Source organism: Eumetopias jubatus, unplaced genomic scaffold, assembly GCF_037043125.1.
Source record: "Eumetopias jubatus isolate StellerSeaLion01/CBP00866 unplaced genomic scaffold, mEumJub1_p1.0 scaffold_13, whole genome shotgun sequence".
In the NCBI taxonomy this organism is placed as follows: domain Eukaryota; kingdom Metazoa; phylum Chordata; class Mammalia; order Carnivora; family Otariidae; genus Eumetopias; species Eumetopias jubatus.
The window spans coordinates 94,339,298-94,352,196 of record NW_028274819.1 but is presented as its reverse complement, the minus strand read 5'-3'; the positions used below and the strand labels follow the sequence as shown (position 1 = coordinate 94,352,196).

General features: G+C 39.3%; 1 protein-coding gene across 1 annotated transcript; it reads right to left on the bottom strand.

Moving 5' to 3' along the window:
* Positions 1–387: 387 nt before the first annotated feature.
* Positions 388–1,335, bottom strand: LOC114225980 (olfactory receptor 6M1-like). Its single transcript, XM_028125861.2, has one exon. The coding sequence runs from the start codon at positions 1,333–1,335 to the stop codon at positions 388–390; it is 948 nt and encodes a 315-aa protein (XP_027981662.2).
* Positions 1,336–12,899: the final 11,564 nt, after the last annotated feature.

The window sequence follows — 12,899 nt, the reverse complement described above, 5'->3', positions numbered from 1 at the left end:
ATATTTTCTGGAGGGGAGGGGGGTGGGAGGATGGGTTACCCTGGTGATGGGGATTAAGGAGGGCACGTTCTGCATGGAGCACTGGGTGTTACGCACAAACAATGAATCGTGGAACACAATATCAACAACTAATGATGTAATGTATGGTGATTAACATAATAATAAAAATTTTAAAAAATAAACATGTTATTTTCTGTATGCTTGAATTGCCTACTCTGGACCTTGACTGTAATACCTTGTATCTGAGGTGGCATGAAGCCTTTTTATATATTCCTACGAATTTCTGACATTATGGTCTTCAAGCATGCTATTCTCCACATGGAGTCCAAGGGTTGAACAGAGTCATGATGAGCACACAAACTTTCAAGTCCTCCTGTGCAAAAAGGTTCAAGTTCTCTTGTGCCATAAGGACATAATTTTGTGGATTGCTTCTGTCAAAACTTCTTTTACCTTTTCATTCCTTAGGCTATAAATGAAGGGGTTCAGAAGAGGGGTCACCATTATGGTCATGACAGCTGTCACTTTATCAAACTCCAGTGAGTGGCTCTGGCTGGGCCTCACGTACATGAAGATGTTGCTCCCGTAGGCAATGGACACAACCGTGATGTGAGAAGCGCAGGTGGAAAAGGCCTTCTGACGGCCTTGGGCTGAGGGGATGTGCAGGATGGTAGAGATGATGTAGGTATAGGACACAGTGGTGAATACCAGTGAGGTCAGAAGGACAAGGGAGGATAAGAGGAAGCTTATCATCTCAATGAAATGAGTGTCTATGCAGGCCGCCTGCAACAAAGGGGCAATGTCACAGAAGAAATGGCTAATTTCTCTATAACAGTAGGGCAGTCTGGACACCACAATAATTGGACACAGCACTGAAAAGAAGGCCCCTACCCAGCAGCCCAGAACCAGCAGGAGACAGACCCTGCCGTTCATGATGATGGTGTAGCGCAGGGGGTTACAGATGGCCACGTAGCGGTCAAAGGACATCACCGCCAGGAGGATAAACTCCACTGTCCCCAAGAAAAAAAAGAAGTAGATTTGGGTGATGCAACCAGCAAAAGATATGGTCTTCTTGTCCTCTAGGAGACAAGCTAACAGCTTTGGGGTAACTGAAGTAGTGTATGAAATGTCCAAAAATGACAAATTACTGAGGAAGAAGTACATTGGGGTTTGGAGGCGATTATCAGCCCAGATTAAGGAAATGATGGCAGTATTTCCGGTTAGAGTTAGCATATAAGTAAACAGGAGGACCACAAAGAGGGAGATCTGAAGCTTCTGGATAATAGGGAAGGCAGTCAGGGTAAATTCAGTCACTGTGGTCTGATTTTGCATATCCATCTCATGCAAAACGTAGTGGGCAGCACATCTCTGAAAAAAAAATTATAGAGATGAAAATCAGCTAAAATACATTTCCAACTCTCAATGTCAGTGCTAAAGATGAAGTAGTAAAAGCTTTGGATGTAGAGTCAAGAGTGATTTTATTCACTCTAATAAATGTAGGACCCTGGGTAAATTACCTGACTTCTTCTAACCTCGGGATTCTCATATTTAAAATTTTTGGTTGAATGAAATTACCCCTGTGGTCCCATTAAGCTCTAGTCCTTACGATGGTTTTCCTTTTTGAACCAGTGCTCCTTCCCTTCTGTCTTGCATTCTTCCTGATCTCCTGTTTTCCCAGCTAAGTTCTGTGCCTGAGAAGAGACAATACTTAACTGAGAATCCAGCCAGCCAAATTGCAAAAGGAGAAGGGGAATGTTAATAAAAGTTGAGTTCTTTTTTGCCAAATCATTTCAACCGTTCAGGTATCATTCCTATGAAAGAGCAGAAACCCTGAGACTGGCCAAGAGAGTCCAACGAAAGGGAATCTGACCTGCATTTGTCTCTCCTCACTGCTGTTTTTGGGATTTCATGAATGTCAGTGTGATATCTGGTATAATAATAATTGATCTCTCATAAGGCTGCATAGTTTGTTCTTACTTCTTATACTGATAAAGAGTTTTTGATGTCTACACCGTTATGGAGCAAGAAGGTACACGATGTATGCTTCATAATTTGCATAACCTCTTTTATACATTTGAAAAATGTCTTTTAGAAAAATGATCAGTGTGTTTCTTCTTTGTTCCTTCCAATGTCATGTGTAGGGCAAGATCCTAAAGAACAACAAAACTATTCCCTCCCATTTTCCAATTGGGCATTTTTATAGGTTCTCTTAAATAGATCCCTTATACCTTATAGTCTTTTTTTCTCTTATAATGTATATTCTTTTCAGCACTTTGAACATCAGGTTGTTAACAGTAGTGCAAGAAAGTGGATGCAGATGGATGGTGTTTGGAATGCTCCTCTTGGAATACTGCTCAACTTTGGTGACCATCTACTGCATGTTTGTATAATTCAGTTGAAGCCCTGTCCTTTGGTGTTTTATTTCATGACTAATCCTTTAGTTTTATGTTCAAATGACCGATTTGTGAACCTGAGCTAGGATACCTCCAGGTTTGGAGCCCATTGAGTTCCTCTTGAAAGGAGGTCATTTTCCTCATGCTCTCTGTAGGGAAAATAACTCCTAGCGGCCTTTTTTGCCTTAAAGACTTCTTTTTTCTGAATGGATTTCCATTTGAAAAGTTTGCTGGCACTCTTTCTGGCCCTTGTAGGTGCTCCTTATTTGTATTTCCCATTCATTTATTCCAAAAATCAATTGCTTTTAAGTTATCAAATGACCTCAGAGGCGCTGACCTATTGAAACAGGCGCCTTGCACCTGTCGGTTTTCTTCCACCATCCATACTGTGACACTCACCCCTCCTCCCACTGCTCCTGCACCCAGGGAATAAACTTCCAGACTGATTACTACAGCACAAAAGGCATAACCACATCTGGGTGGACACGTGTTAATGTTGCTGAGGTCTAATATAAAAACAGACGAGAGCATGGTATGTGGACAAGTGGAAATGCTTTGAAATTGCCTTTCATGTCCCCCTTCCCACCTTCCTCACTGACCACACTGGAGACTAGCAGGTGTTAAGGCAGACAAAGGTGGATTCTCATGCAGCTGCCTATCATCTGTTCCACTGTTCCTCCCATTTATCTAGCCAACTCTTTCCCAACCTTCCTAAAGTCCTCCATTTTGCTTCTTGGGTATTTAGTCTTTGATGACCCTGACAGGAGCTTGATTCCCCTCTGGTGTTGTAAAAGCTAGACAGGTTGAGATGTGCAAAAGCACGGTGCCATTTTGAAACAAGATCCTGGGATGGCCGAACACAAATGGAGTTGCTGTTTGCCATGGTTGTCATGGGGTCATATATGAATGGGAAAAAATGGCGTCGAGAGCTTTCTATTCTGCTATATTTGGGTCAAATAAACTCTGAGAAGAGCTAAAGATGTATGTGGCTTTGCTCTCCTTGGGGAGTCTCTTAACTTCATGATAGTGGAGAACAAGCTGGCTTTGTGCTAGTCTTCTCTAGAGGACCTCTGTGCCCTCCCGAGCCCATCCTGTCTAGAGGGAAAGGTTGTAGATTATGACATCTGTGTCGAAGAATTTAATTATCACCTTCATTTTGGGGGAAGATTGTTCTTCGTTACCATTTGTGGATCCTTGAAAAGTGGCATTAAATCGCCCGTTGGCACAATTCAAGATTCCAGATTTACTCAGAAAAATGTGGACTAATGGAAAAATCAGCAGATTTGGGATCAGAGAACCTGTTTTTTTTTTTTTCTTTCTTTCATTTGGCCACTGTAGCTTTGGATCTTTCATGAGACTCCTAAGCATCGTGTCTTAAGTCTTTTCTAAAATGAGGATAATGACAGTGACAGACTGAGGTCCTCAGCTAGGGCCTATGAATACAGTGATGTATGTATATTTGGTGTTCAGTGCATGTTTGTTAAGAACATGGGGTTGGGGAAGGAGGAACAGAAAAGGCCTGAGATGTGGTGGGGTGGGGATTGGGGATAATTTGGGATCTTTGCTGCTGTAGGTAAAATGTGACAAAGTTTAATTGCAAGCCGAGTACGTTAAAGACTTCCATTTGCATACTTACAATAAAAATATCATACTTTACAGCTGCTTGGGGGAGAGCAGTAATTACACTTTAATTCATAAAATACACATGTAAACAAATTTAGTGAGACTCTGACTGCTTAACATATAAATATGGATAGTTGCATAATAAAGTATACTTACATCATACTGATTGTAGCACCCTTGGTATTTTCTCTATTCGAGTATGTTAGGAAACTCAAAGTAGGGTTGTTGTTTTTTTTCCTACTGCATTCCCTCCATTATTCTGTCAATTCTGTGATGGCTTCAGTGTTGAATTCTGTGTAAATCTCAGTCATAGTCTGAGACTTTTCCCCGTGTGGTAGCTAATCCCCCTTCCAAACCACACCAAATGGTTATTCAGTGTTTGCTTAAATAGTCCATCCTTCTTCCTCTGAATGAAAAATTGTTCTTTTTCATAACCTCTGTGGCTTTTTCTCAGTTCTTTCTCATATTTTCACAGAAAAAATGAGGCCTCGACTTACACCTGGAGTAAGTCTAAGTGTTACATTATCTCTTCATCTTTCATGTGACACATCCAGTGTATCTCAACCTGAGAATACTCCTCTGAGTTTCAAGTCCTGTGTATTCTGGAGCACATTTTTGTCAGGAAGGGCAGGGTGGCGAGGTTTGGTGGTGAATGGAGAAGTCACACACAGCTGGATCTAGAGCAGGTCCTCTGACTTCTATTCTGGATCTCTGGCAAAAGTGGCCAAATGCTTCCCCAAATCTCAGCTGGGCTTTTTCTCTTTTAGCTTCGGGAATGTAACTTCTGTTTAGTGGATTTCGATTTCTTCTGTGGATTCATCTGATTGTCAGAAGAATTCCTATTTGCATTCACTGAAACATCTCTCTAAACTGTCACCATTCCTGCTCATTCATCAGGTATGCTGTGACTTGATTTTACATATCACCACCTTTATTTACTCTCTCCAGAAAATAACATTACCCTGCCTCTACCTAGGTAGAGTAGTAGAGTAAGCACTCTACAGAAGTGCTTACAATGGATGAACTCCGATATTTAATGAGATTTAGTGTTCACCTTCAGAGATTTGGTTTACAATGGCACCTGGGACTATGGCATAAAAGAAGGGTAATGATTATTACTGCCATCACAGAACATCAGAATGGAAGTAACTAATCACAGTTATAAAGTTAGGGTCTCCTGGGATATTCTCTTTGTTGTTTATTTTATTTATTTAAAGAGAAACTTGGAGAGCAGCTTTAAAACCTCAGGGAACTAGAAACTTGGAAAACTTAAAGCATGTTTTTTTTTCTGAAATGATCCTCATGTATTGAAATAAGCTTTAAGCTACTTTCCAAAAAAGAGATTCTTTACATAGATTTGTATGTCCATGTACATAATTTATTATTTATTTATTTATTTTTAAAGATTTTATTTATTTATTTGACAGAGAGAGAGCGACACAGGGAGAGAGGGAACACAAGCAGGGGGAGCAGGAGAGGGAGAAGCAGGCTTCCCGCGGAGCAGAAAGCCCGATGCGGAGCTTGATCCCAGGACCCTGGGACCATGACCTGAGCCGAAGTACACATAATGGACAATTTAAGTGTACAGTTGGTTGTGTTTTGACACAGGTGTCCCTTCATGTAGCCACCTGCACCAGTATGATGGTTTACAGTATTTCCATTATCTTAGCAACTGTTGTGCCCTTTTGCAGGAAATGCTCTCCCCCCGCCCCCCGCCCCCCAGTCCCCCAGTCCCTGAGAACCACTGATGTGTTTTCTGTCAGGGTAATTTGCATTTTCTAGAATTTTATACATAAATGCAGTCTTCATATAGTCTTTTGTGTTTGTTTTCTTTCACTTAATCAGATACTTTGAGATTAATCCAAGTGTTTTAGGTATCAGTTATCTCTTCCTTCCTATTATGGTGGATTACCTATTATGTAGATTGTACAGATCACAGTATGTTATTCACCAGATGGTAAACACTTGAGTTGTTTTCAGTATTTGGCTATTATGAATTAAGTTCCTATGATCAGTTGAGTTCATGTTTTTATGTGGATATTGGTTTTCATCTCTCTTGGCTACATTCCTAGAAGTAGAATTACTATGTTTTTATGGTAAGTATATGTTTAACTATATACGAACTGTCATGACATTTTCCAAATTTATTTTCAGTTCCTTTTCATCTTGTTAATTGTTTTTGGCCTTTGTAGTTCCCTCATGTCTTTCTTCCTCCCTTGCTGTCCTACTTTGTGAATTGATGATTTTCTATAACTGTGTACTTTGATTCCCTTCTCTTTGTCTTTTGGATATCTACTGTTGGTTTTTGCTTTGTGGTTACCGTGAAGCATCCATAAAATATCTTATAGTTAGATCAGTCTATTTTATGCTGGTTACAACTTAACTTTGATCACATACAAAAACTCTACCCTTTTATTCTTGCCCCTCCCCCCCATTTTATGGCTTTGATGTCACAATGTACAGTTGATCCTTGAACAACACAGGAGTTAGGGGCACTGACCTGGACAGTTGAAAATCCATGCAAAACTTTTGATTCCCCCAAAACTTACCTATTCTTAGCCTACTGTTGACCAGAAACCTTACCAATAAAAGAAAGAATTAATTAACAGACATTTTGCTTATGTATTATATACTGTATTCTTACAATAAAGTAAGCTAGATGAAAGCAATTGTCATTAAGAAAATATTAAGGAAGAGAAAATACCATTTACAGTACTGTATTTATGGAAAACTGTGTGTAAATGGACTTGTGTAGATCAAACTCATGTTGTCCAAGGATCAGCACTATATCCTTTTTTTATTGCGTATCCATTAACAATTATTGTAGCTATAGTTAGTTTTTTATTTTTAAAGATTTTATTTATTTATTTTAGAGGGTGAGAGAGCACACTGGAGCTTGTGAGTAGTAGTAGGGGCAGAGGGAGAGGGAGAGGGAGAGAATTTCAAGCACACTCTGCACCAAGCATGGAGTGGGACCAGATCCCATGACCCCAATATCATGACCTGAACTGAAACGAACTGAGCACCCAGGCTCCCTATTATAGTTAGTTTTAATATATATATTTTAACTTTTATACGAAGGTTCAGTGATTCACAAACCACATTTTAGTAATATTGCTTATGTTTTCCTCCTGAACATGTCAAACTCATTCCCTTCTATGGTCTTTGGCTTTAGCCTCACTGTGGATATCCTGAATCGCTCTCTCCTGATCTTTCCATGGCTGACTTATTATTAAAATTCAACATAAATGTTACTATCTCAGAGGTGTTTTCTCTAACCACTCAATCTCAAGTATCCATCAGTCACTTTCAGTCAGTTCACTCTGTGTAGCTTTAATCACCACTTGATATTTTCTTTCTTTTTGAAGATATTATTTATTTATTTGACAGAGAGAGACACAGCAAGAGAGGGAACACAAGCAGGAGGAGATGCGGGGCTCGATCCCAGGACCCTGGGACAATGACCTGAGCCGAAGGCAGACACTTAACGACTGAGCCACCCAGGCGCCCCACCACTTGATATTTTCTAATTTATTTATTTAAGTCCTCCCTCTAGCTACTAGAACGTAAGCTCATTGAGAACAGACTGTTCCTTGTGTTCCTTGCTGAGTCCCCCCAGTGTGTGGGAGAATGCCTGGCACATTTAGGTGCTAAATAAATATTTATTGACTGGATGATTAAATACATGTTCATTAAATGTAGCTAATTGATACTCAGAACTAGCGATACTGCAACACATTAAAGGAAGTACTGCCCTCACAGAATTTGCAGGTGGATGATGAGGAAATTCAAGGACTATTGTGGGGCTGATAGTGTGAGGAAACTTTTATGGGAATGTTAGACAAGAATGCTGTCACAGGGGAGGTAACAACTCTTGAAGGATAAGGAATATGTTTTTAGGCAGATCAGTGGTAATAGTGTTGGGGGGGAAACATTTATGTCAAAACAAACAGAATTTTATAAAAGACTTTGAAGGGGGCCGCCTGGGTGGCTCAGTCGGTTAAATATCTGCCATTGGTCAGGTCCTGATTCCAGGGTCCTGGGACTGAGCCTCATGGGATTGAGCAGGGGAGCTTCCTTCTCCCTCTCCCTCCGCCTCTCTACCCCACTTATGCTCTCTCCTGCTCTATCTCTCAGATAAATAAATAAAATCTTAAAAAAAAAAAAAAAGACTTTGAAGGGCATGGAGCACCTGGGGACTTCAAGTTATTTGGTAAGGTAGGCACTTGGGAGGAGGAGGAATTGACAAGGCGGACACAGGTGTGGGACAGGCATGATGATCTTATATGACATATTATGAGAGGTCTTTCAGAACCATTGAGAAAATGGTATTTGCTCATCTTTGTTTTTTAGAAAGTTACTCTGGCAAACATATGGAGGGTTAATTAGATGGAGATAAGCCTAGAGATAGGGCGATTGGTTAATAAGGCTTTCCAATAATCCCATGATGTATAATAAAGGCCTTGATTTTTGAAACATAATGATGATGAAGAGGAGAAAACAGATTTGAAGGATAGGAAGCAGAATAAAGGGCCTGACCAATCGTTACGGGCACTGAGGAAGGAGTCTGTGATTTATTCCAGTTTCTGACGTAGATGGCCAGATAGGTTTTTGTGGCTTTTAAAATTATTCAGAAATTCTTGGTTAAACACACAATGTGTCACGTTCTTCAGCTTCTCTCTTGGTGTGCTTCTTTGCACATGGAACCAAAATACATCAGATTGGGTTTCATAAATAATCACAAATAATAAATTCTTTCAAAAGTTTATAGAATTGTCACTTGAGGTGAGGTGGGACCCTGAATCATGATAATGATCTTTTGAAGATGAGTGAGATTATGATTTTTTTATGAATTTCACTTCTGCCCCAAAGCTATGATTTATTTACATTGGGTATGGGACCTAGAGTCCCAGATTAATTACTGTATTCTTTAGTTACTATGACCATTTAGGAATGTTATCACTAAATTGCTACAGGTGGAAGTAGTCTGAAAATAGTAAATGTTGCAATCAACTCACTTTGGCTCAATACATTTCCCTCTGGATTAATTTGCAAACTCTGAATTTAAGGAAAAAGAAATTCCATAGGACATTTAACTATACTAATAAAGCAGGATAAACAATTACGTTATTTAAAAGGAGGAAATTTTAGATATTTATTCCTACTCCTAAAATGGATATTAAATTTAAGATTATGAATTATGAGAGTTTAAAAAAGATTGAATAAAATATTTCATATTTATATACCAAGTATGGGAGTCACTTCTTAGGTAGATACCCATGCATCAGTATGGAAATGAATTTAACCTCTTCAAAAAAGTGCCCAACCAAATGTTTTTAAATTAACATTTATGCATCCTGAGCACAGAAAATGTAGGAAATGTAGAAAAGTAGAGTGTTAAAAAAATATCACCTAATGGCAAAAATGGGTGGAGGGGAGTGGGTGGTAGAGGCTTCCAGTTATGGAATGAGTAAGTCAAGGACATGAAAGGTACAGCATAGGGAACATAGTCAGTTATATGGTGTAATAGTGTTGTATGGTGACAAATGGTAGCTACACTTGTGGTGAGCAGAACATAATGTGTAAACTTCTTGAATCACTATGTTGTACACCTGAAACTAATATACCACTGTGTATCAACTGTACTTCATTTTTTAAAAAGGTGGGCGGAGGGGTAGAGAGAGAGGGAGAAGCAGACTCCCCACTGAGCAGGGAGCCCAATGCAGGACTCGATCCCAGGACTCTGGGACCACGACCTGAGCCAAAGGCAGATACTTAACCAACTGAGCCACCCAGGTGTCCCTCAACTGTACTTCAATTAAACCAAAAGTCACCTAAAATATCAGTCAGATTAACCAGACTTAACCATTTGGAATATTTCCTTTCAGCCTTTGAGAGATTGTAAAGTGTAAAATAATTATGAATAAGAACTTTTGAAAATCCCTTTTCTAACTATTTACATATTTACCCTTACAGGCTTTCCTTTGTAAGCCTTTCACTTCTCATGTGAACATCATTTCCCCTCTTCCAGACCTCTGCTGTGTAAGCTGAATGGAATGTAGGTCTTCTTTTTTTTTTTTTACTCTTTTTGTTTTTTATTATGTTATGTTAATCACCATACATTACATCATTAGTTTTGGATGTAGTGTTCTATGATTCATTGTCTGCGTATAACACCCAGTGCTCCATGCAGAACATGCCCTCTTTAATACCCATCACCAGGCTAACCCATCCTCCCCACCCCCTCCCCTCTAGAACCCTCAGTTTGTTTCTCGGAGTCCATAGTCTCTCATCGTTCGTCTCCCCCTCCGATTTCGCCCCCTTCATTTTTCCCTTCCTGCTATCTTTTTTTTTTTAACATATAAATTATTATTTGTTTCAGAGGTACAGGTCTGTGATTCAACAGTCTTACACAATGTAGGTCTTCTTAAAGCAAATATGACCATCTGGACATTTAAATACTTGACTGAAATCAGTTACTGATACTTGGATCCAATCTTTACCAGGATGTCAAGCACATATGCATAAATAGAAAGAAACTATATAAATAATTTCAACTTAGCCTTTTAGTGTATAGGATATAAGCTTGTGTTTAAAGAACTGTTTTCCAAGAGATTTGCGGTGGTTGTCTGACAGTCTGCTCTCTCATAAACCAATGATAGTGGTGAACAGTGGAGAGAAAAAACAAAATGAAAAAGACATTCCAAAAGTAGTGACTAATTTTATAACTGGCAAGTTTAGGTAACAAAATTTTCTTTTATTATTATTATTAATTATGCATTTATTGAGAGAATAATGGTGTTAAAATTTGGCTGCAAAGTGTAGTCAAATATGTATCAGTGTTAATTTACTATTCATTTTATTAAATTATGCATAATTATCTTTAATCACTTTTCTTTTTTTAATTTTAATTTTAATTTTTTTAAAAGATTTTATTTATTTGACAGAGAGAGATACAGAGAGAGAGGGAACACAAGCAGGGGGAGTGGGAGAGGGAGGAGCAGGCTTTCTGCTGAGCAGAGAGCCCGTTGTAGGGCTTGATCCCAGGACCCTGGGACCATGACCTGAGCCGAAGGCAGATGCTTAACGACTGAGCCACCCAGGAGCCCCTCTTTCTTTTTTTTTAATATTTCAAGTTTTTATTTAAATTCTAGTTAGTTAACAAATAGTGTAATATTAGTTTCAGGAGTGGAATTTAGTGATTCATCACTTACATACAACACCCAGTGCTCATCACGAGTGCCCTCCTTAATCCTCATCACCCATTTGATTCATGCCCTCTCCACTTCCCTTCCCCTAACCCTCAGTTTGTTCCCGATAGTTAAGAGTCTCTCTTATGCTTTGCCTCCCTCCCTCTCTTTTTTCTTCTTTCCCATATGTCCATCTGTTTTGTTTCTTAAATTCCACATATGAGTGAAATCATGTGGTATTTGTCTTTCTCTGACTTATTTTGCTCAGCACAGTACACTAGCTCCATCCATGTCTTTGCAAATGGCAAGATTTCATTCTTTCTTATGGCTAAATAATATTCTATGGTATATATATATATATATATATATATATATATATGGTAAATACCACATCTTTTTTATCCATTCATCTGTCGATGGACATCTGGCTCTTTCCATAATTTGGCTACTGTGGACATTGCTGCTATAAATGTCAGCATGCATGAGCCCCTTCGCATCTGTGTTTTTGAATCCTTTGGGTAAATACCTAGTAGTGCAATTGCTGGGTCATAGGTTAGTTCTATTTTTAACTTTTTGAGGAAACTCCATACTGTTTTCCAGAGTGGCTGCACCAGTTTGCATTCCCACCAATAGTGTAGGAAGTTTCCCATTTCTCCGCATCCTCACCAACATCTGCTGTTTCCTGTGTTGTTAATTTTAGCCATTCAATAGATTTCTGTACACTGATTTTGTATCCTGCACCTTTATTGAATTTGTACCACTTCTAGCGATTTTTTTGGTCAGAGTCTTTTGGGTTTTATACATAGAGTATCATGTTGTCTGCAAACAGGGAAAGTTTGACTTCTTCCTTACCTATTTGGATGGCTTTTACTTTTTTTGTTGTCTGATTGTTGAGGCTAGGACTTCCAGTGCTTTGTTAAATAACAATGGTGAGAGTGTACATCCCTGTCTTTTTTAAGATTTTATTTATTTATTTGACATTGAGAGAGACAGCAAGAGAGGGAACACAAGCAGGGGGAGTGGGGGAGGGAGAAGCAGGTTTCCCGCAGAGCAGGGAGCCCGATGTGGGGCTCGATCCCAGGATCCTGGGATCATGACCTGAGCGGAAGGCAGATGCTTAACGACTGAGCCACCCAGGCGCCCCTGGACATCCCAGTCTTATTCCTGACTGCAGAGGAAAAGCTCTCAGATTTTCCCCATTGAGGACGATGTTAGCTGTGGGTCTTTCACATATGGTCTTTAGGATGTTGAGGTATGCTCCCTCTATCCCTACTTTGTTGAGGGTTTTTATCAGGAATGGATGCTATACTTTGTCAAATGCTTTTTCTGCATCTAATGAGAGGATCATGTGGTTCTTATCTTTTATTCATGTGGTGTGTCACATTGATTGATTTATGAATACTGAACCACCCCTGCAGTCGAGGAATAAATCCCACTTGATGGTGGTGAATAGTTCTTTTAATGTACTGTTGGATTCAATTTGCTAGTATCCTGTTGAGAATTTTTGCATCCACGTTCATCAAGAATATTGGTCTGTAATTATCCTATTTAGTGGGGTCTTTGTCTGGTTTTGGAGTCAAAGTAATGCTGGTCTGGTAGAATGAGTTTGGAAGTTTTCCTTCCATTTCTGTTTTTTGGGAACAGTTTGAGAATAGGTATTAACTCTTCTTTAAATGTTTGGTAGAATTCCCCCGGG